General features: G+C 37.6%; 1 protein-coding gene across 2 annotated transcripts; it reads left to right on the forward strand.

The window, feature by feature from the left end:
* The first annotated feature begins 413 nt into the window (after positions 1 to 413).
* Positions 414 to 25,715, forward strand: LOC126374690 (translation initiation factor IF-2). 2 transcript variants are annotated; one of them, XM_050021408.1, is made up of 6 exons: positions 414 to 776; positions 942 to 1,120; positions 16,213 to 16,472; positions 16,986 to 17,222; positions 18,821 to 18,920; positions 23,059 to 25,715. In XM_050021408.1, the coding sequence occupies exons 1-6, from the start codon at positions 658 to 660 to the stop codon at positions 23,088 to 23,090; spliced, it is 927 nt and encodes a 308-aa protein (XP_049877365.1). In that variant the 5' UTR covers positions 414 to 657; the 3' UTR covers positions 23,091 to 25,715. The 2 variants fall into 2 exon arrangements, with proteins under 2 accessions (XP_049877365.1, XP_049877364.1); XM_050021407.1 differs by lacking the exons at positions 414 to 776; positions 942 to 1,120 and adding an exon at positions 9,621 to 10,283.
* Positions 25,716 to 25,893: the final 178 nt, after the last annotated feature.

A 25,893-nucleotide genomic window follows, 5' to 3' on the forward strand; every position in this document is an offset into this window, starting at 1 on the left:
AAAACAAAAAAAAAAAAAAAAAGTGATGAATGATGATGATGAAACCTAAGCCCCCAGCCTCGGAGTACACTCCTACTCCGAACCCCAAACGATTTTTTTTTTCGATTTGCCCATTCCGGCAGGCAAATGGAACTTAGCCCACACAGCCTGATCTTTTGACTGCTGTCGTCACTGTCGTCATTTGGTCGTCATCAAGGAACTGTCAAAAATTGATCAAAAAGATTGTCATTTTACTTTTTGCGCTAATTTTTCTGGTTTATATACTTAGAAATTTAGCTTCTAGTGAATGTTGCAAAAGGAAAAACTACAAAAAAAATCAAAATCTGTTTGTTTGTCTGGGCCCTTAATTTCATTTCTAAACGATTGATAAGTTGTCAGAATATTGTCAAAAATGTCAAACAAATTATGCTGTCTGAAGTCTGAAGCTTAGGTCTGAAGCTGTAATGTTAACTTTCTACTCGTGATATTTATTTAACTTTCATTGTTTTCTCGTTCTTTTTTCTTGTGAATTCACTTCTTATCTACTAAACTAAAAAATGTAATGCAATATATTTATAGACTATTTTAACCTTATCCAGTTTGACTCAATGTTATCCTGAAACTGAAAAAGAACCACTGCAAGGTTGTGGATAGCATGTGTATGAAGAAGCAGCAAACATGTCTTTGCCCTCGAAAGTTAATAAGGAAAACTTTCGCCTCCTCGACTTGTCGAGTGACGAAGACTCCGAAGACTTGCAGCTAGAAATAATTCCAAGTAGAAAAAAGAAAGTGACTAGGTACCATAGTAATTTTATTATATATTTAACGGTTGCGTGTGTTGTTTTATGGTTTAACTGTAGTCATTACATTACATGTTTATGTACCAAAAAATAGACGAACAAACACCACTCATAATCCTTTTGTTTCTTTATTTGTTTTTCTTACTTTTGTTATATTTTCAGGAGAGAACGTAATAGAGGTCCAACAGCTAAAGTATCAGAGCCTAACATAGGAGCGGAGGTCCAATGTGCACTCCGCTGGGCAGTGCGGGGCACCCTTCTTCTGTGGTTGCTCATGTTGACCTGGATATGTGCTGCATTGTACGATCAGGTGTCTACCATGCGCTTAGACATAAGCAAAGGTTAGTACCTACCAATAATATAGTCTACATATGTCCCAATACTGGGCACTTATCTCCTCAAGTGCACTAACAAAACTTTTTTGTTTATAATAATGTTTTGGTTCAAGTTGCATTACATAGGTACATTACAAATTTTATACTTTTCATATTGTATCTCAGAAATCAGAATCATTTATTCAACATAATTATCATGGATAAACTTGTTGAAAGTCAATGTAACATTTTTGAATTTACGTCATTTCGCAAGATGTTATGGCTGAGGAGAAGAAATGACAAGAAACAGCAACACATCTTTTAGAACCAATGAGGGTATACATTACAAGTTATTTAATAACTAGAGGAACACATTCAATACCAGACATTTTTATCATTTAGGTAGTCATTAATTTTATAATAAGCTTTTTTACATAAAGTAAGTTCTATCTGTTCTTGTCATCCATAAATAATAAAATTAATAAAAAAATATACAGAAACAGCCTATATACGTCCCACTGCTGGGCACAGGCCTCCCCTCAATCAACCGGAGGGTGAATAAAAAAATATATTTTTATTTATTTACTGTTTTTGCAAACAAGTGGTTTTCATGAAAAAGATTTTTTTACTGATACTTTATCTTGCACTTATCTTTTCTTGTTATTTTACTATCTTTTTTTGCTTATCTTACTTGGGGCAGTGTGGGTAGTTAATTAATCTTGGTTTGGCATCTTGGATGTACAGATGTACCTATATCCAAGATGAGTTCAGATGAGCTTATGTTTATGTTATCCTGCACACATGACCTATTTTAATATGATCATACACTATTCTTCTGTTGTGTGGTTTGTGATGCCTAGGAATTTCATTATTCATTAAAACTGGGTGTTCAAATGTGCGATCAATCATTTTAATGTACGATTAAATAAATATTTATCTCACTGCTTTTTATATAGTGTAATGAATGATGTCTTGTCATGAGAGAAAATAATTGGTAACAATGCAAAAAAATAGATGAAAGAAAAAAAAAATACAATGAGAGAAAAATGTTTTGTTCAATGAACACTGGGAATTTTACTATCTACAATACATGTGTATGATATAGTGTGCATATCTTAAAATTGCATACATAAAATGCACTCTCACAATAAGTATTGATTAAGGTTGTTAAACTATACACAGAGTCACAAATCTACAACTTCTCAGAAGAAACGGGCAACTCGAAAGGAGAATGCGCACCTGGACGCGCCGCATGATCCGCACGAGCCGCACGCGCCGAAGTCATTGCATTTTGCCTTCAAATGCTGGTCGTCCGGCGTTACATACGATTCCAGAGGTTTATAAAATACGATGACTTAGGCGCATGCGACTCCTGCGGCACGTCTAGGCACCTTCAATTAGCATCAGTTTATCAACCTATCATCTATTATTCAGTTCTTTACATAAAACTCATATTCAAGTAGGTAGATTCATAAACTAGACAGGTACCTACTTATAATACATACATAGATAAACTCACACCTATTTCCCACCGGGGTAAGCAGAGACTATGGAATTCCATTTGCTTCGATCCTGACACACTTCTGTTGCTTCCTCCACATTCATCAATCGGTTCACGCACGCCGGTCCAAAGTAGATCGTTCTAAACCTTTTCTAAGGACATCTCCAATGCCCTTCCTCCAATGTCCTTCTAGGTCTTCCTCTACCAGCCCTACAATGAACCTTCGCTTTATATACTGCTTTAGTAATCCTATTATCCTTCATCCGCTTTACGTGTCCAAACCAACTTAACATTCCCTTCTCAATCTTAATCACTATATCCTATCTACTTAGAATAAAAACCATAAATATGATCTATCAACAAAGTTCCAAATCTTAACCTTATTGCATCTCCTCCCTCGCGATATTAGTTTAATATTAAATTAAGCTAAAATTTCCCGGGGGTACGAATTCCGGTGTCAATTACGTCGGAGCCAAGTAGCGTAGATTAAGTAGTTAACGATATATTGCATAGTTTGGTTCCGTGACGCTACCGAACTCGGGCGGTTTACCACGTCAATGCCTTCAATTTATATCTGAGAGATAAAATTATAGCTAGAAGAGTTTCAAGCTATAGATTTAAGAAAGAAAGAAAATATATTTATTCGACAAAACATAAATTATTTATTCTTAATGTAAATTACTTACTTAGAGGTAAATTACTTAATAGAATAGAATAGAATATGTTTATTTATCAAAAAACTTAAACATGTATACATTACTAGCGGACCCCGCACTAGGGAAACCCAGTATCGCGGAGGTCCTGAACATTTGTTATTACCAAACACTTTTAAATAAATCGGCGAGCTAGCCTTTCTAATTAATAATTATTATACTTAATACCGAAACGGCTTCATCTCAGCAAATGTCTAGCTGTAGCTAGGTCGGACTCTTGGGTTTCTTTACCTTTAAGTACTTTAATATCACAAGGAGAGGCATATATCCGCCTGGTTAAGTGTTATAGTCTGTGCACTGAATATGAAGGTAGACATTATTTCTACCGCAACAAGATATAATTTTAAACCTCTTGTACACGTCACATAAGCCAGTTTTAATTTCCAATAATAATCAAATCTAATACAGTAATGTAGTATTTAAAAAGGTAATTATGAAAGATAACTCTACTTGATATTATCTTTGATATAAGTATCTACCAGATACAAAAGTAATACAAATAATTAACAATTTATAATCTATACGGTCATTACTTATATCATTTAAAAGTTGTTTGAATTTGGAACAATCTAGAATGAATAATATGATTAATGAATAATGAAGAACACGCGTAGCATCAGTCACTCTGACGATTTGGCGGTAATTAGTAGCCATTGCTATCATTATGTTAGCGTCTCTTTCATCCAGCTTTTTTACATATAAAATGTATATCCATCGTAAGATCACCACACACCTCACCGAGCTTTCTGTTAGACCAACATGTTGGGTGAGGAGCCATATCGCCGTCTGTAATAGTCTAGCGAACTTAGTAAAAACTGCACTTAAAGGTGCTGATAGACTTGATTGACTTGACTTGCATTCATTTGTAATGAGCATTTGTGCGAATGTTACAATTACAGCTGTGTAGTCAACGTTTTGACCTAGGACGTAATCGTGGTAATAGAATGATTATTGCCTGGTGTTATTGTCTTGCTCTATGTTGTTCTCACAGTCATATTAACTATTAACCTTCTTCGTTAAATACAGATAGAATAATTTCACAGCAAAACTGAAAGATATACAGCCGACTACGAGACTTACGTATCAGGAAAAAGACGTATACGAACAGTTGTCAAATTAAATAACGAAATATGTAACCTAACTTTGTCTGCTTACTCTAATAGACACATGGTTACAGTTCAGATTCATATTGCATGAAATAGTACATTAAATATGTTAAAATCGATTTGTAACGAAAGTGAAATTCAACTGGCGCACCTTTGATATAACCTGATTAAAATGGAATCCCGATCAAGACCAGCTTTTACGTGGCCTATAGGAAATATGAAAATTATTTATCAGAATTATCTAAACCATCACCTTAATCGCATCCAGCAACTCTATACCCGCAGGGGCGATACACGCATGCCCAATACGCCCGTGTGACGTCACAGCCGTCAGTCTCTGCCCCACCGCCTCGGGGACCCGTAGCTCTACCTGCTCTCATTCAAAACATTCTATTTTCAAGTCAATTTAGTTCTCTTTTCCTCTCGAACGACGCGGTTGTGTATTTGTCGGTCAATAAAGCCAAAGGCTGTTTGGTCCCAGTGTGTATTTTTTTAAAAAGGTGTTTTATAAGTCCAGGTATTCGCGTGTTCTTTATTGTTGGGTGGAACTTACCTTATTGGTTTGGTGCGGTTATTTTACTTACAATATTCAGTCTTTAAGGTCTCTATAGGTCTTTACTTTATATTGTTAAATGTAATCTCGCGTTAATTTTGCCGCATACCTAATATATAAAATGTCAATCGTACTGAAACCGCTATAGATAACTTCAATGGTTTCCATGCATCTTTATCATATTGATAACTTATAAATTGCGTATAATATTTCGCCAAATAAGTTTTGTAGTCATTGTTTAGCTGTAATTCCTGTAAGTGACATGACAATACGCTATTACAATAAATAATTCGTACGTTTTACAAAGGTCATTTGCAGTTGGCGTGGTGTCGCATGTGTACGCGCATGCGTCGTGTCCATTCACTGCGTTTCCCTCGTAGGTCGATAATACGTGCTCGTGCCGTGACCACATGCATCACGTCTTATCTTATCACCATCATTGTACGCGGTATCTATTAAACAGGTCACTATAAAGTACCTTTTGTTAGCCGGTAGGGAAGTGCTCATGATAAAAGACCTTTCATTTGGCGCGAACGATGTGAGTCGAGATGCCTTGCGCGATACACCGGTTGACCTAGTTTTGTAGTTATCATTTTGTGTTGTGGTGTGACGGAATTTATAGTTAAGCCATCGGATTTTTGTTAAGCAATATGTGTCATATAGAATCGCCTATAGTTAGGTACATAACAAATTCACGACTATGATCCCAATGCGTCTAGTCAAACCTCAACTTATTTTACATTATGTATTTAAATTTATTGTTATGTAGTAAATGTAAAACACGCGCTAAAAAGTTATTAAAAAGACAAGAAACCATTAAAAATAAATTGTACTGTCTTCCTGCTGCAAATAGGTATTTATCGGCATTTAAATCAACACAATTAGTAAATAGAGTCGAGTTATTTAAAATACTTCCACTCACCTACCTACCTATAACGTACTTCTGTAGCCTATCGAGACGTAATAGGATAGTTTCCAACTGGCACAATCAGTTACCTTTTTACTAAACGTTAAAACAGGATTTTACTACGGAATTTGTATGAAAAAAAAAGTAACCTTGACGTCTTAGAAACACGTGTTAAAATGTCGCACTTGTTATTATAACATTTTTCTCTATTAAACATAAAAAAAGTTAAATAGAAAAAAGAAAACTTTTTGTCACCTTTAAATCTGTCATTATTTATATTTGACCTAGGAAACTACCTAATTTAAAAACCTATATTTTATTTTGGCTTTGAAGGATGTGCTAAAATTATAACAAAGATCCGGAAACATGATTTTTTATAATGCATTTATTATTGTTTTATATTATGTATTCTTATTTATTCTTTTTATCGAACAAAGACAAAGAATTACGTGAGAAATACGCTTTATATAGAACAATTTTATAATACAATAGCTTTATTATAATTACATGTATACTAGCAGGTAGAAACCTATCATCGTTAGGTGATTATACCGACCGGTGAGCAGTGGTAATCAGTTTATATTATCATAGTAAACAACCTGGATTCCATAATAGTATTAAACACAAAATAGGTCGAAAGTCGCGGGGGGGTTAGTTCGCGGGATACATACATACATAATCTCACGCCTGTAATCCCTAATGAGGTGGGCAGAGTTACAAGTAATCAAAGACCACTTGCAGCCACTATACTCAATAATCAGGGAATATTTAATTGTAAATGTAAATGGATGATTAATTGCCTGTGCCCAGCAGTGGGACGTATATAGGCTGATCTACTTCTATCGTGTGGGTTGTTAGGTGGAGTACCAACCTTATCAACCCCGGTAATCTACGGTCATTACTTATAATATCATTTAAAAGTTGTTTGAATTTGGAACAATCTAGAATTAATAATATGATTAATGAATAATCTTCTATCGTGTGGGTGGTGAGGTTAATGACTAACCCCATCAACCCTGGTGTCAGGGTTACTATTGAGCCGCCAAAGGCCCCTGACATGGCTCATGTAACGGCTACTTACTTACATCAGTAAGTAACGTTTAGACTGTTTATGCTTATGTAAATACAAGTGGGTAACTACATAATGTGTAATATACATTTCTATACAACACTATGGGAAAGGAAGACTACAGAATGGGTGCCATATGTCAAAAGGCGTCGTGGTCGAATAGAAAAAAATGGCGTGACGAGTTGGATGGTTACTTGATATCTTGGACAGAGAGAGCCCAAGATCGGGAGGAGTGGAGGAAAGGGAGAGTGGCCTTTGCCTGCAGTGGGATGCGATGATGTGGGGTAGTAATAATAACTTAAAACTGCAAGACCTTCCCTTCCCGAGGTGTATGAGCTAACCTGGTAATGGACTGTTTTTCCCTTCGCGGGTAGGTAGGTCAGATAGGGGGCTGTCGCGTCCTTAAAAAAATCTGTCAAATCTTCTGGTAAGCGGACCCTGTGAGAAACGGGTTAACGTTAGAGAGATGGTCATTTGCCTAAGCTTCATAAAATCCCACAAAATACTATGGGAAGTGGCTTCTTAACACAAATGTGATCGAAAAACGTTAACATTCATAGATTTCGCGGGATTTTTTTTACAAAAAAGTGAAAGAAATAAGCGCCTGAATATTTTATCACTGGTCATCATAATAGATAGAATATACTGCTATGTCTGATAGTTTAATATCTAGATGCGTCATAGGGTACAAACCAACATTGGAAAATTGTCTTGTATATTTATAAACAAGTTATGGCAATCATGTTATTGGATTTTGAAACTATATTATATGAAACTACACACTTCCTAAGCACTCTACTAATGAAAAACACCTACCTACACATCTACACCATTAAACTTTACCACCATCAACCTAAGAATTGTTTACCGTAAACAAAATCAATAATTCTCGGAACTAACAGACACAATAAAAAGTTTGTGACTCACACCTTCGGATTCTGTTGATGTCCTCGTCACGTACGCCATCCAAAACCTGATGTCTGATGAAAAAGTTAAAGCCCTCACCGCCGCCTCTTGGACTGTTGTTATTTGTTTTCTAAATGTTTGTATGTTCTTTTTTGTGCAATAAAGTAGGTAGGTATATTTGTTTATGAAAGAGTAAAAAAGACAGCTCTTAAATTCGTGCCGTCCTTCAACGCACAAGAAAGAGACGCAGCTACTTTTAGTCCTGTCAAATTAAGTTGGTTGTTGCCCATGCACCATAAAATAATCTTAGTTACAATAGCAATGCGTTCAGGACGTCGACATCCACAGTGTTTAAACTTACATTGGTACATGACATAGACCCCGGTTATCCCGACAAATTTCGTGTCTAGACACATTTTAAAACCATGCTAAAAAAGTTCAATAAATTTCTTTGATTTCTGTTGTTACCTTTGTACCAATTTCCCGCTCAACCGGTTCAGGGGAAAGGACAGACAAACCTTTACCTTCGCAGTTATAAAATTAAAGTATACGTAAACAAAAACATAATATTATGTTTACAACAATTTCTCAGCCAAACCCTTTATTATATAAAAAAAATATATGTATTATGGTAACATTCGTTATAATCATTCACGCTCTCTTCCATTTTCAATTTCTATCGACTTAACACGTTTTCTGTAATAATTTGCTAAGAATAAATAATATTTAAACATGAGATTGCACTCAAAAACCCTTTTATTTATGTTTTTCATTGATAACATTAGGAAGTTCATACCCAAGGGCTTCGCTGTCAAGAGCAATGCGAGAGAACTTGAGCCAATGTCGACGTGTTACTGACCTTAATGGTCGTTTTATTACGACTTGTTATCATTATTATACCTGTTCTTCGGAACCTTCGAAACGTTAGATCAGTCACGTACACGGATCCTAGTTCACCTTTAATGACCACTAGTAATTAGATAGTCATCACGTGCCCGATCTAGAGCACCTTGCTCGGTATGTCTGTGTACTCTGTCGCAATGTCAGTGTTTGCAATTTTATAGCAATGTCGCGGGTTTAGTGCTCGCTCTATTTTATTCACCTGTTTGTTTGAGTCAATAAACGCCTCACCAACATTCGTGGTCTAGTGGTTAGTTAGAGCATTAGGCGCACGATCTGGAGGTCCGGGCGATAGAGACATTATCGAAATCACTTCGGTAGACTGTCCTTTATTTGGTTCGATGTTCCGAACCACCTCCGGTTGATTGAGGGGAGGCAGCAATGGGACGTATACAAGCTTTTTATGTTATGTAAATGCTCCACTATTGGTCTAGTATTACTCGTACTCCCTGAATATTGACACTTACCACGGATAGGGTTTCTCGAGTTGACCCTAATACTAGTCAAATTAAATATAAGTAATTTATTACAAACAAACAGTACATACAATATTCAACATATAAATACAGTATAAATAGGAGGCCTTATTGCTCTGAAGCAAACACTTCCAGGAATAGGGCATAAATACTTGGATGGGGTACGATGCAACGTAAACGGTTGTAGACAGTTAACACAGATAGATACATTATTAGTATATAGATACACCATATTAATACATATTAATTATTATAATAAAAATTAAATGCTTTAGTAGGGTCAAGTAACACCTTATTTTAAATGCGTAAACACTTTCACTTTTGAACCCTATTATCTAGGCAAGAATACCTATCTGTAACCGGTAAAGTTCATCTTCAGCACAGACTCATAATATGACATTGGATCTTCCTTCGTCATAAATTTTGATTACACCTCAATAAATGTCACAGCGCATTACATCATTGATAAAGAGTATGGAAATAGTTTCTCCGTCACAAACAATACAGTGCAATCTCTCGCGGAGACCAGACCGATTGCAATTCTTTGACCTTATTGACCGAGTTAAAATAATATTCTCTACTTCTAGATTAGTCATTTAGGCGTGTAACATAACGTGTGCTTATTTACTGTTTACAAGCGCTCATTCGTTAACCTGACGTCAAGCGGAGCGCACGTGTTGTGAACGATTAGTGTTATAATATAACTTTATAAGGCTGTGAAGTGAGAAGTGCGGATGCGTGCGCGGTAGCAACGAATGATGGAGAGTGCGGTGCACGCGGCAGTGCCGCTGCGAGTTGGAAAGAAGATGCGCAAGCGACGGGAGTTGGACGCGTTGGTCGGGGGCGCGGGTGCGCGGGCTGGGCGGCTCCTATCAGCTTCTAGTGATGAAGGGGAGCCATGGGCGCGCCGCACCACGCGCCGCCGCCGCACGCGGCCCTTCGTCCGCCTGGCCGCTTGCCTAGCTCTCTGCGTATGCGTCGTCTCCGCTGCCACCGTGCTATGGCTCTTCGTCGATGTCCGGCGACAAATCGTCTCTCTAAGAAGTGAAATGGACAGAGGTTCGTTTACTAAACATTATCCTATTTTAGTGTTGTCTGATGCTAGGTATGTATTATCCGCGACAATTACAACATAACATAGCATAGGCTCTCGACTTTATCCCAACTGGGGTAGTCAGAGGTACATCTATCGCAAGATGAACTAAGTAACCCACACCTCACCGAGCTTTCTGTTAGACCAACGCGATAGGTGGTGATAATAAATCTACCATATAACCCAACCTGTTATTGTTTTGTTATATTATTGCTGTTTTAATTCTTACATAGGCCCTGATCCCTGCATACACATCCAAAATTTTTTTAAAGGATTTTTAAACTTCTACCTAAAATTGACTTATGTTCCATAAGCTTTATGCCTGTCGATTACCCGTCTCTTTCCTTTTCGGCGGATAAGATAATGACAGGTATAACTTAAATTCTACATTAAATAAGACGGTGTGTACTGTAATCAGCACCATTGTCAAGAAAAAAACTGGATAGCATAATGTAATTGTACGAGCACACTCGTCACATATGTAACCGTATACTATGCAAGCGTCTGCGTATCGACATTATTGTGTGTGAATAAACGCCACTCGGCAGCTACGTTGAATTTTCTTTCTATCAGCTGACATTTAAGTAACATTTTATCTTTTTTTTCTGTAGCTTAATTAATGTCCCACTGCTGGGCAAAGGCCTCCCCTTCTTTTTCCAACCCTCCCTGTCTTGGTCATCGTTCCGCCACATGTGCCGGAAGGCGTCCAGCTCGTCCCTCCACCGTCGTCGTGGCTTGACGTCGACGACCCTTTGGGGACCAATCAATACAAACAGTAATAACAACATATATACTTGACTTACGGTTTGACTTACATACATATATAGTTTGGACACACCCCAACAGTAATGAATACCTTAGTTATCTATTGTTTACGTTCGATGTGTCAAATGTATCTATTTATAACTTTCGTATTACTATCGTCTTAAAGCTTTTAAAACGTGGAGTAATCACACTGGGTAATCGAATACCACGGCTGATAGAAACAAAACAATAAGTAAACAAACATAAATGAAATTATATTCTCATCATCATTCTCCTGCCCTTATCCCACTCTTATATGTGTCCGGCAGAACAAGTTTTCCCCCTCCTCCCATTGCTGTATTTCCATGGATTATTTATGTAGTTATAAATTATTTAGATTTGTACGTTACGCATGTATTATGTACAGTCTTTACAGACTTTAGAACCCTGTCGCACTATCATATTCGACATTTAATGAGACTTACGGTTTAATTTTTCAAAAAGGTTAATGTGACATGGTTTCAAAGTGTATACATATTAGTACTCGTGGCCGTACATACTGTAAGTACGCAGTATTTATGATTCAAATTTTTATTTTGAGACAATGTACAGTCATGACATGAGTAATACCATGTACCCACTATAGAACCCTGTCGCACTATGATATTTTGACATTTAATGAGACTTTCGGTTTAATTTGAAAAATAAAAGTTAATGTGACATGGTATCAAAGTGTATACATATTAGTACTCGTGACCGAACATACTGTAAGTACGCAGTATTTATGATTCAACTTTTTTATGACGATGTACCTCCCCTGGTCTCATTTTACTCTTTGCATCATACGTCTATTGTTCAAGAAATAACAATATAGAGGTAGGTACCTATCTAAATCTAACGCCTACACTCCATTTGTCACGCTCATAATTAAGATAACTTTTCATTTTACGTTATCTGTCTAGTTCATCGAATTATAATACGTTTAAAATATTTTCGTATTTTAATCATATTGCCGATGCTGGCAGACAAAATTTTATTTAGCACCTTTAACAACGTTAGAAAGAAGCAGCTACATTGTATGAGAATGACAAATTTTCCTTCAAATCTGTCTGTCTTGCAATCTTTGAGGGCTAATTACTTAGTTTTGTGCCCTTATTAATGGTACTTTTTTTTGATGTTTCTAAAAGCCTATTAAATGGAGCAGTTTTTAGAAATACTTTTAGGGTCTATGACAATATCATGTGTATATTATTCTGCGGCGAAGTTTTAACAACTGTAACAATTTTGGTCGAATTCTCACTATGATTTCCAATAACTTTTTTTTTATCTTTGACTTGACTGTTTTCATTTTTTCATCTAGCGGTACATATCCTTAGGCATAGTTATGAAGTTAAATAAAAGAATTATTAAGCAAGAGATAGCTACAAAATGATGATTTCTGAAGTAAGGTAGAAAATCTAGAAAAAGTTACAAAATGGGTCATATCTCCTAAACCGTAAATAATCGCTGAACATACATGGGGGGTGTTTCTGGAAGCTAATGAGCCCCTCTATCTATTTTTTCATTTTGAACGTGAACTTCTGGGCCACCCTGTAAAATATATATCTATTAGTACTCGTGACCGTACATAACTGAAGATCAGAAAATAACAAATCATCAAAATAATATGCTAGCGCTTCACAGTTATTACGTCATGTGTTATCATATCATGTACCTACGTTTTGCGTAGGTAGCTGTTATCAACACTATAATCGTTCATGATTCGTTAAATATTAGCTTTACTAGTTAATACTTTAGCGGCACGTAATGTCCATAAGTACTAGGTATAGTTTAGTAGTAAATAACGTATGTTTTCTTAAATACTTATGCATGTACAACCTCGTTTTACACAGACACTACACATTGACGTTGTACACGCGCGACTGTGTGTGTGACTTGACGCCGTACGATTCAAGTCTAAACTAATTCCGAGGGGTGGTGCGGGGGAGGGGTTAAACCTAGCTCAGACGGTGGTGGGCGGAGGGTTGCCGTTCTATTATTCCTTATATGGTCCTACATATATCTACAGTTTATTTAAAATCCTTGTGGGAAAACTCGGGGCACAGAATAAAGAACAATACTAATTAGGATAAAATGATAGAACAGTAACTCCCCAACTTCAACTTCAACTTTATGGTTGTATGGCAACCGGTCGTCATAGAGTAGACAGTAACTCCCCGTGTCGCAATTTATAACCGCAAATGTCAAATTGAAATATTGCTATTTTGGATGCATTTTAATCCTTTAAGGCCACACAGGGAGGCTTATTGCCTTAATTTTTCTTCTAGGTGAGAGCGCTCCCGTGTTATACAATACACTCGGACTCATTTAGAAATGTCATCCATACTTTTTAAAATTTATTTACATCTTTTTTAATGTTGTTTTGAGTAGAATATCAATCCCCCCAATGTCCCAAAATTTACGAAATCTCGTCTAGTTCATAAAAAAAAATGTAAACTTAGGATGACTAAAAACGATGAAAACTGCTTGTTTGTGATAGTGAGGTTAATATAAAATATTTTTTGAAAGAAAACAATTAGGTACCTTTATTTTACAATATTACTAACTAAAAAATTAAGCTTTCTTTGGAAATCTTAATAAAAAAAGTATAACTCAAGGATATTCGCCCAATCTCGTTAATATGGAATGGGATCTCGTCATGTTATGTAGCTTCGGGATTGATCCCGAAAAATTATACGAGATCCCGCGAGATCGGGATTGTATTCCCTAGTTTTGAGGCATACAACATCAAAAAACCAGGACTGGTTTGTCTCGATGGGCACGTGGCAATTTGAAAGCATAAGTGCCTCATTTCTCAATTTTTAATATGAGTCTAGTCTACAGTCGACATCATGCGCGTTAATTACCACCTATTGTATTGATACAATTCGTTGTGGGTTCGAGAATGTTCGATCGTTGATTTTCAATCATTCTAATGCGTATCAATAAGTGGGACATGTTTTTGAATTTAGAATACATTTCAGCTTCTCAGAAAATCAAAACTGCCATTACAAAGAAGTGGTAAAAATAAAATCAATCATTTAGTAGAGGATTCATAGTTTTGTCAAACAGTTGGTATCACATGATGCGCTAGAAACAAGCACGCGAAAATTTGCCGTCATAGTTACTTTTATCCAAAGTAACATATTAAACGTCAATACTTTTATCCATCGATATCTAAGTACTATGTTATCAGTGTATGATTCATGACATGTTTTAAATGCTGAAGAATAGAATATGTTTCATTTATTTTATGGACAGAAGCCCTTATTATCTTTTATACAAAGTGTGTATTTTATTTCTTATTTATTATTCATCTAATTGGGTCCGTGTGTTGCTAACCCGGTGTGTTTTGAACCCGGGGTGTACTAACCCGATTTTCAACTAATACATTTTATCGCACTAAAACGAAATCGGGTTAGTATACCCCGGGTTCAAAACACACCAAGTTAGCAACACACGGACCCATCTAATTCAACTAACAGTGACGTCATAATACCAGTTTTTCCGGTCATTAGATAGATTAGCAAATCAAATATAATACGGTACATTCGCTAGCAGCCAAATTGACTCTCCTTCACATGTTAAAACCCACATCAAAAATAAAACACAATTATCTCTCTCTCTCTTTATTTAAGAGCTGCGCTCTTGTCGGTGGAGTAATCACCTTCAATACTCCATAGATAGGGCGTGTAGAACGGTGGTTGCCCCAATCGCCTTCCGTTAAAACACAATTATACTTAATGAAAAACTGAACTTTCAGTTTTACAGTTCCAGACACTATTACTGAGTCATCAGTCATCCATCACTGAATAAATCGATTCAGTAAAATAACAACGTCACGACTACATCCCAATTGAGGTAGTCAGAGGTACCTAAACTAAGTACCCACGCCTCACCGAGTTTTTTGTTAGACCAACGAGATGTCCCCTAAGCCAACGTGATAGGTGGTGAGCCGTATCGCCGTCTGTACCTGATCGTGAAGCAAACTGTGTTAGTGAAAACTGCACTTGATATAAATTAATAACTCATTGGTGTAAGTCCGGTACCGGTTCGAATTGGTGGTCCCCGTTTGAGAAGAAAGTAGCTGAACCACAATGACTGAGTGAGGGAAAAGTCGTCAGTGTCATTCAAATCTTTTTTAATAAAAAATGAACACGAGCGCAACAACAATGTATTCAAATAGTCTCTAATCACTAAAAGGTTTACAACCCTCTGCCTTAGAGTATAACACCAGCTCGCTGACAAAAGTGCAGAGCTGAAGTTGCATAGACAATAACACAGTCGCTCCGGGAATGACCTGAATGTGCAAGTTCTGTGACCTAGTTCTAGCTGACCTCATCACCCTCCAGTCCTCTCGTAAAACATTAACGCCCTCTCAGAGGAAACATCTCAAGAATGCTCGTTTCGTAACAATTCCAACCGTTTAATGCTGAAGCGAATATTTCCACGCCCTTTGGAGGAATAGTTACTTTGAGACGGAAGTTCGTTATTGCGTTCAGTTCTGATTATAGTTACCTATTTAGTTGTATTTGTGTAATTAATTGTTCTTGCTACCTATATTATGATCAAGTTTTGTATTTTCGCATAGGTACAATGATTAAATCCGTACATAACTATCCCAAATACGTCCCACTGCTGGGCACAGGCTTCCCCTCATTCAACCGGAGGGGGTAGTTGTATACTCCATTACGCTGCTCCACTGCGGTTTTTTTACGACTAATAGCCGGTACCAACGGCTTAACGTAGTCTTCGAAGCACGGAATCATCTTACTTTTTTGGAAAATCAGGTGATTCAAGCCTGGAATGTCTTTGCCAAACAAAGGACAAAGGGGAATCGGACCTCCATATCGTGAGCCCAACGCTCTAACCACTAGACCACGTAGGCTTTTTGATGAATTCATTGATAAAAGAAGATTGATTGATCAACCGTCACAATGATCCTTAACTATTTTTTTCCCTGTACTGTGATTTTCATGGTCTTTTTTTTCATAGACCTCTATAATCACCCATATTCTAGTTCAAATAAGATTATTAACTTGTTGCTCTGCCAAGCCTACAACCCATCGATCAATCTAGACTTCTAAAAACTGTAATTTCCATTGCCAACAGTATCAACAAGCAGCGACAGTGTAGGTGACGCGCTGCAGATATGCCACACGGCGGCCAAAGAGTTGAGGAACAACGCGACCAACCTCAGTCTTCGGTTGGAGAAATTAGAGAAGGAGCATCTAGAGCTGGCGAAGCGGGTGGAGAAGGCAGTAGGGGACCTGGCCGCGGTCACGGGGCAGCTGGCCGCGGCGCCCGAGTTAAGAGAGACACCGCAGAGGTTGGACAACCTGCAACGGGCCGTTGCTGAGCTTGGATCGCAGGTTAGCTTTCTTCTTCCATCACTTGGGATAAGGCCAACAACCTACCGCGCTAATCTTGCTGTCATGGTTATCATCACGTCGTCAGACACTCTGCTACTATATCTTAAGTAAATAGTTTTACTACTACTGTATCTACTACTGTAACTACTGTATCTTAAGTAAATAGGTTTACTTAAGATACAGTAGCCCCGGCTACTAAGTCGGGGTCATTGGCTCAACGATCAGATATTACGGCAGCCCTCAGTAGCCGGTTGGAGAAATTTGAGAAACGGCATCGCGAAGCGGGTGGGGCATTTGGCTGACATTAAAAGTCTTCAGCGAATTGCCACCAATCTATGCGGCAAACATTGATACCGTATCCAGATACATTGCTTACAAATATCTACGTCTAACGAGTGTGTATCTAACCATAAACTTACTTACCCGTAGACCGAAGAAAACTACAGGAGTTGACTGCAACTGTTTAATTTAGTATCTATCTTTTTAAAATCTACTAATTTCCAAAACCCCCAGATCAACGGCTTTGATGGCGCAATAAACTCGGCGCGCAAGCAAGCCGTGACAGCAGCGACGGGAGTAGAAGAAGTGAAGACGCTGGTTCATCAGCTGGAGGCTCGTACCAACGAGACCATTGCCAACGTGTCGGCCAACAGCAGACGCGACGACGAGATCAAACAGCAGCTCGCTGCCGTCAACTCCACGCTGCAAGGGACCCTGGACACGCTCAGGACTAGGATAGATGAGATGAATGTAAGTGTTTCTTTTGCATCTCACTCACTCGAGTGGAGAAGATTGAGTAGGAAAGCGGACCCTTCCTGATACTAGGCTAAGAAAACACTATGCAGGTAGTAGTAGCCTCTGGGTAGAGGAAAAAGTAGATTCTGTTAAATGGCGGGTACGAAGACATTGATGAGAGTAGGTGGATCGAAAGTAGTTTGTCGGGAGCTGGATCGTAGCAAGTGGAATACCATGGTCTTTGTCTACCCCAATGAGAAACAGGACAACGGCAGACGTGATGACGTGTTCAAACAGCAGCTCGCCGCTGTCAAGTCCACTCTGCAAGGGACTCTGAACTCGTTTTGAACTAAGATAGATGTACGTGAGCTTTCTCACTCACTCCCTCTCACTTCATCATCATCAGCCCATTAACGTCCCCACTGCTGGGGCACGGGGCTTCCCTATGGATGGATAGGGAGATCGGGCCTTAAACCATCACGCGGGCCCAGTGCGGATTGATGGTTATTAACGACTGCTAATGCAGCCGAGACCAACGGCTTAACGTGCCTTCCGAAGCACGGAGGAACTCGAGATGAAAATGTTTTTTTTTTGGTCACCATCCTATGACCGGCCTTTGCAAAAGTTGCTTAACTTCAACAATCGCAGACCGAGCGCGTTTACCGCTGCGCCACCGAGCTCCTCAAACTCCCCCCCCCCCCCCTCCCCCCCCCTCTCCCCACCCCCCCCCCCCTCTCACCCCCTCACTTACTAACAGTGATATACCGTTCCCGGGAATGACACAACATAAAAGCACATAGTCACACCATAAAAGAGAATTACTAAATTCATGGTTCATGATTCTTGTGTCATGTAACGAAGTGTATGCCATCGCAATGACAATTTTAGGCTTTATTACAGTTATTATATACTTGATTATATATCACTTACGACCGTCGTGGCTAAAGACGTCGCCGAGATTGTGGCTATAACCACGCCCCGGACACTTCATACAAAACACCTCGTTTGACACAGACACTACACGTTGACATTATCGTACACGCGCATCTACACAGATGCGATGCGATGTGTGACGTCTGACGCCCATACGATTGAAGACTAAAAGTAAGACTGAGGCGGTGAGGTAAACCTAGCTCAGCCGCTGGCGGGAAGCGGAGAGTTGCCGTTCTATACGCAGTATTATTCCTTATTATATGACAACAATAAGCATCTACGTCATAAACAAATGATAGTCTACTGGGCATACTAATTCTGCAAAACACTTAACATAAACATAATATCAGGCCTGTATCTCTGAAGGGGTAGACAGAGATGTATATACACACCCACTCCTCGCCAGCTGTGTCTATGTCCCACTGAATAGGGGGTGAACCTATTGCCATTATGTGTGCAATAAAAAATCATCATCATCATCAGCCCATTAACGTCCCCACTGCTGGGGCACGGGCCTTCCCTATGGATCGGGAGAGATCGGGCCATAAACCATCACGCGGGCCCAGTGCGGATTGATGGTTATTAACGACTGCTGCCTACGACGTGCCTTCTGAAGCACGGAGGAGCTCGAGATGTTTTTTTTTGTGGCAATAAAAATATTTGTACCTATTTATTTACAGAAGCCAACAAACACGGTGGCGCCCTCGACGGCCGCCCCCGCCGCCACCAGCCCCACTCCGGCTCCCACCTCCGCACCTAGCACCCCCACGCTGCCGCCAGGTGAGGATATACCACTTCTAAACCAGTTTCCAACTAGTCAAATCATCTACTTTTTGCTAAACGTCAAAACAAGAAATTACTATGGACCTGCAGGAATTTTTATATTGATCCCAACTTTGGCTGTTTTTCTACTTCACCATGGAACAACCTCCTTTTTTTAAGTCTGCTAAAACAGTGAAAAAGCGTCATGTTAAGTATTTTTTTAATGTTTATATTTTATTATTTGCCTCTTAGCCTATTGAGAAAGAACTACAAGATTACTATAAGATTAACTATATTTTTGGACAATGGAAATATTAAATAAAATTCTAAAACATATAAGTTATCAGAACGAAGGACAGATCATTATCGATAAAAAAAGAAGAACGACCCATAATTAAAAGCAGAGGTTTCTGCTTTGCATTAACGAGATCGTCGAAATAAATAGAAAAAATATATATTATAAAAATTATAACTATAAATTAAGTTCTTAAAGTGTCCTACCTACCTCACAAGAGACAAAAACGCATCCTTTTGACCGCAATTTACTTTGTGGCAGCATATCTTTACTTTTTTTTTTTGGGATGTCCCTCTTAATTTATTGACAATTTAAACACCTCGCCAAACAGGTTAGGCTTGATTTTTAACAAAAACCAAGGTTATTTTATGAAGACCTCGTTTATTGACCTTTTTTATTTCATATGTTATTTATTACATTTAAAACAAATATAATTAGCATAATAAAATATATTTTTTATATTATTTACTGATGATGCAGTATGATTTTTATACTCCCATTTATCAAAATGGAGGTCCTACCCTACCATCACTTATAAAAGACAGTCTAATCGTATGACGTAAATTATACTAGGCTTTTACATAAGCTCAGGACTATTTCCCGATTGGGGTAGTCAGAGGTACATCCATCGCAAGATGAACTAAATCAAATATAATACAGTACATTCGCGAGCAGCCAAATCGACCGAATCGATCGAACTTCACATATTGAAACACACATAAAAAATAAAAGACTGATAAAATTGAAAGATTGAAATTTCAGTTTTACAGTTATCAGTCATTCACTGAATAAATCGATTCAGTAACATAACATAACCTCACGACTACATCCCAATTGGGGTAGTCAGCTCAAGGAGCTTTCTGTTAGACCAACGTGTAGGGGGTGAGCCGTATCGCCGTCTATAATAGTCGAGCCAACAATAAATCAGAATCATTTATTCAACGTATTTATCATGGATAAACTTGTTGAAGGTCAATGTAACATTTTTGAATCTACGTCATTTCGCAAGGTATTATGGCTGAGGAGAAGAAATGACAAGAAACTGCAACAGCAACACATCTTTTAAAAAACAATGAGGGTATACATTACAAGTTATTTAATAACTAAAGGAACGCATTCAATACCAGACATTTTTATCATTTAGGTAGTCATTAATCTTATAATAAGCTTTTTTATATAAAGTAAGCTTCACATGAGCTTTAAATTTATTTTGTGACAGATTTAAAATATTATCTGGTATTTTATTGTAAAAACGTATACATACAACTGTGTTTAAATTAATTGAATAATTTATTGGTGCAACTCCGGCACGGGAGCACTCCCCGATTGAGAAGCAGTAGGACTAGGGCCCTGTGCTGGGAGGTTTTCTCGCCACGTCTTTCCCTCAGCGTTACAGATTCCGATGTGTTAGTAGTTTTACAGCTAGTTACATAATGGCCCCGATTCCTGCAGACACCGCCTAATTTTATTTTAAGTTATATCCGTCATTTTCATATCCGTCGAAAAGGGAAGGGTCGGATGATTCACAGCTCTTAATTTTAGGAAGAATAAGTAAATGAATGAATAACCCGGGCGAATCAAAAGGTACGTTGCTGGTATGCAATCCGTTTGACGTGCTGTCTACTTAACCGTGTCGGGTTATTGACGGATGTAAAATTTTTAGACGGTTGGTTTAGATTTGTGCTTAAAATTGACGTGTGTTCCATAAATTTTATGCTTGTCGATTACCCGTCCCTTTCCTTTTCGGTGGATAAGAAAATGACAGATATAACTTAAAATAAAATTTGATGGTATTTACAGGAATTAGCACCAATATGTAATTAAATTTTTTGACGTTCAAAAAGCGCTATTGAAAACCAATATTGAAAAATAAATATTTTTGAATTTTGAAGCAAGCCAGTGTACCACAGGCCCATAGTGACTGTTTTTACAAGGCTTTAACAAAAAAAAATATACTCGAGTATTTACGTCATGAGAATATTGACGTCGTTTTTATTGGCCTCACCTTGTGTACGTTCGGTTACCATTTCCCGTACCTATAAACATACCGTAGCATTGACATTGGCCGGCGGCCTTGTAAACTTGTAAGGTAATATGTACTACTAGAGACTACTACGTACTTCGATTGATGTAATTTACCATTCAAAGTCATGGTCAGTATTGAAATCTCTACATTTCTCTTTAATTCCGAAACTAAAAAGGTCACGTTGATACAAATAACTGAAACTGGAGACTTGATCTAAAATAAACATATTTTTTTAATAACCCAGGTATTCAAAACCCGAAACGGGATCCTGGCTATGGTGATGTAAAATCCCGGGATCGGGGGGTTAAAAAGGCCACATTGAAGCAATTCATCTACAAAGCAAAACAAAAAGTACACGCAAAGCGCGTAAGTGCGTGTCGAATAGCAATATTGCTTTTTAAATGAATTGCGTCAATGTGGCTGACAAGCATTTTATAAACACCCCCCCCCCCTTGAATTTAAATTGACAATTCCGGAATTTAGAATACCTACGTTGAAAAAAATGTTTTTTTTAAAGTCCCCAATTCCAGCTTTGTTCTATTAGCAATCGTCGGAATGATTATTTTATTTTAATTTTTGTATTTTATTTATATTCAAGTCTTGTTCCCGTTCTTAATATTTATTGAAATAGGGTTGGCACCTATATTACGGCGTACTACTCGTAGAATTTTATTTATTTATTAAAAGATTGAGTGCGTTTGACCACGATCCAGCTTGGCTTTATAGACAAGATAATTATACTGTTGAACTCGATAAACTAGTATTATTAAATAATCTGTAAATGTATGACACACAGGAATCCATGCAATGTGGTTTAATTGTCGTTATTTTACATGTAAATGTGCAAAGAAACTGATTTGCGTCACTGCGATTCGAAGTATTTCTGTATAAAACACTGATTTACAAACAAAAACATACACATTCATAGACATATATTATTACAAATATTATGTCTAGAATATATAAAAATGTTTCGGAATAGAATACTTCCCACTCCAGTCTTCTTTCAACATCTATATTAATCTCGATCCTAAAGTGAAAGTAACTGGTAATTACGAGTACTTACAATAAGTTGCCTGGAGTTGTGATTTCAGCGAATCATAATGAAAATAACAATTACTGTATCCCCGAACGGGTAGGCAGAGGTGTATGATATACACCTTCTCCTTGCCAGCTTGTTTATAGAGGGCGAGCACCGCGAGCATGGAATAGAAGATAGATAATTAAAACACACATAATAACGGGTTCTTACCGCGTTTTATATCGAGAGTCTCATATCCCTATTTAAAACGCGGTAAGAACCCGTTATTATGTGTCAAATTATGATAATAACCGCGTAAACTTAAAACAAGGTAGAAGAAAGATGTTGAAAGGGGGCGCGAAATAGTTTATACTTCAACTTTGCACTCAACGCATCCGCAAACTTTACGACGCACGGAGCTCCGCTATAGTATATTAAAGGGTCGTCTTTGCATTATAACTTTCAGGGCAAAAAGTCAAATATCGATTCTCATGCAAGGAAATCCCTCCTTAGTATGATAGGATATTTATATAAAAAAAGGAAAATTGCTCCATAACACATACATTGCCGGAAAAGTGGCTGTAGAATTAAGGAAGCAGTTGAGCTGTCGTAGTTATCTGTTTACAGGAGTAGTAGTAAAAGAGAATGGGGTTAGACTGGCGACAGCGGTTCTCATGCCAAATGCGCGTTCGGGCATTTCCAACCTCTCTCTTTTATTCCGTGGGGATGAGCCAATTGCCATTAGCCAGGCACAAAAAAAATGTTAAGGGGAGTTGCTTCGGTGATAATTTCATAGTTTTTCTTCTTGTTTCAGGTCCGCCAGCGAAGCCAAACGTCTTGCAGTGAAGGAAAAAATATTCCTAAACTATCAAATTAATTCGGTATGGATTGCTCACAATGATCTCCATCACGTCCACCAGACAAATACGCAAATGTAGACGATTACGAAAGTAAGAAATGGAAACCCTCCAGTTGTATAAGGGTAGTGACATATTGGCATATTTTTACCAAGACTTAGCTGTGAAGGAGCCATATTAGGACAAGCCCTAATAAGGGCATTTTTTATAGTTGTGAATGTTCTTTACACAATCGAGTTGTTTGTGTTCTCACATTTTTGTATTCTAAGCAATTTCATTGTTTTGTGTTCTTAGGTCGAACCAAAATCGGGGATTTACTTATTAGGTAAAAACATAACAATAAAAACAACACCAGCTTATTATAAATAGAATACCTCTTCCAGCGCGCCAAACTGAGGCAGAGCGCCCAAAATGCTGGCAGCGTTTCCCCTCTGAACTGGCAGACCTATTCTCTGCGCAAAAAAGCTGCCAGCTCTGGGATCGCCAGTTGCCTCAATGAGACGCGCCGAAACTCAAAAACGAACTAATTATCTTAATAATATTTATTATTATTTTTACTTTTTTAATTGTCTTATTAGGAACGTGTACATACTAGTCTAAATCATCCAAGATGTATCGCAATTATCGTTTAATGGTTTACCAAAACTTGTCAATGCAAGGACGAAATGCCAACAAAATTATCGCGTATTCCCTTTTTTCGTTCGATCAAAGTTTGTGTCTAAAATATTTGGTGGATATTCAAGAACATTATTTTTAAAATGAACAAATGGGTTCCTTCATTTTCGATATTAATTAATGTGGTATATGGAATTTATTATCAACAATTTCAAGTTCAAGTAATGTGACAATTTGAAGATTTTTATCTTTATATAATTCAGTAAGTTTGGTCTTTTCCGTCGCCATATTTGCTCGATATAAATTATATTAATTATGATATAATTTGTATAGTATAATTACACGTCATTTAACGTGCAAATTGTGACGTAATTTAATGCAGTTTTTAGCATTTAAACGCAGTAAAAAAGACAGAAAAATCACTTAGTGACAAAATATGATAGATATTATGATTGTTAGCTGAAGGTAGGGTAACCAAAGCCCTGTGACAAGTATTTAACTATTTTGTGGCCATCATAAATTAAAACATTTTTATGCCTTTGAAGTAATTGGCGTTGTGTAACATTGGCACATCGTATTTTCCTTAAAAAATATTTTCTTCAATTGCCCTTACAATTCACAAACTTATTTGTAGAATTTCCGTCGAGTTTCTAAGTATTTTTCTTAAGTATTATTATATTTTTGTTTTGTTTTCTGCTTTATTGGAATTCGACGAACACACAACAGTAAAGTTGGTCATCCATTTGAGCTATCGGAGCAGACTGAGCGTACAGAGCTTACGACGAGTTGGTATTTGAAATTTGCGAATTTAGGAATGAGGATAAAAACGGCCTATTCCTCCCTTCAGGTGTCGCTACTGTTGAGTCTTCTTAAATGATAGTTCCCTATAATATTTGAGTAAGCAAAGATATATTTTTTGTTATATTTTTACCTTTGCGCAGCGTTTAACTGCAAGAGCATTGTGTTATATTTATTCCCTAAAGATCAGAAAGAAGAAAACTTAGAAAAAAAAATCCATCCGAACTGCCTTTTTCCAACTGCTGGCTGTTTTTCTTTTTCGTAACTCTTCCTTCAGAGGAGATACTCTCCACGTTGCACCAAATTTTATAGCGATTTATTACGAATTTTAGCTGGACAGTATGGAGAACTGACAAAATTTAGGAACACTCTCTCAGCTGCCGCCTACATTTGGGCTTTTAGTTTTGATCCGAGTGATAAGTTGCCATAGCAACATCCAGCGCGGATTTCTCGATCTAGGGGTATAGTTCTAAAATAATACAAATTAAGGCATACTAACGCTCCATCGACTCCGATGCCGCTCAAGGTGACAAGCAACTTTAAAATGATGTCCACCGGATGAATAACATTGCCAGGAAAGTGAGACGCGACAGCAACAAGTGAGAACTCACTATACCAATGTAAATAAATTAAATGTAATTTAATTATAACTTACTATGAGCGTAGAGGCACACAGGACGCGTCAAAGAAACTAAAGTAAATTTCTAGTCGTTTATTCGGCCGTTGAATGCGATTTTTGAGTCAAGAATTGGGTAGTTTCCTAGGTCAAAGATAAATTATGAAATTCAGATTACCAAATAAAGGCAGCTCCTAAGGTGACAGAAAACGTTTTCTTTTTTCTAGTTAACTTATTTATGAATTTTAATAAAGAAAAATGTAATAATAAGTGCGACATTTTTCACGTTTTTCTATGACGTCACAGGTTGCTTTTTCATACATATTCCATAGTCATTTTGTTTCGTAAAAAGTAACTGATTTGACAAGTTGGAAACTACCCTATTTTGCGTGGCTTGGAGTTATTAAAGTTTTGGACTACCAAGTCTATAGGCTGGATAAAGTATTAGGATTTGTTCACAAGTCTCCGTGTCTCTGACGCGTGCTGTCTGAGGCGTGGGCGCACCGCGCGTAACGATGTTGTCAATAAGAGTGTGTTTTATTACTTGTAATAAATTATTGTTAAAAGATCAATTATTATTACACACTGCTTTGTTTCATTTATTCCATAGACCTCGTATAAGAAATAGACAACCTATCTCTGTGAGTGGCCGCGGCGTATCTTGTCACGAGCAACGGCGTGTAACGACACTGCACAATCGATATTGCACTTTATTTGAATAGCCATAAAATCCTTGTTCATCACTCTGTCATTCCATGCAAGA

Source organism: Pectinophora gossypiella, chromosome 17 (genome assembly GCF_024362695.1).
Source record: "Pectinophora gossypiella chromosome 17, ilPecGoss1.1, whole genome shotgun sequence".
NCBI lineage: Eukaryota > Metazoa > Arthropoda > Insecta > Lepidoptera > Gelechiidae > Pectinophora > Pectinophora gossypiella.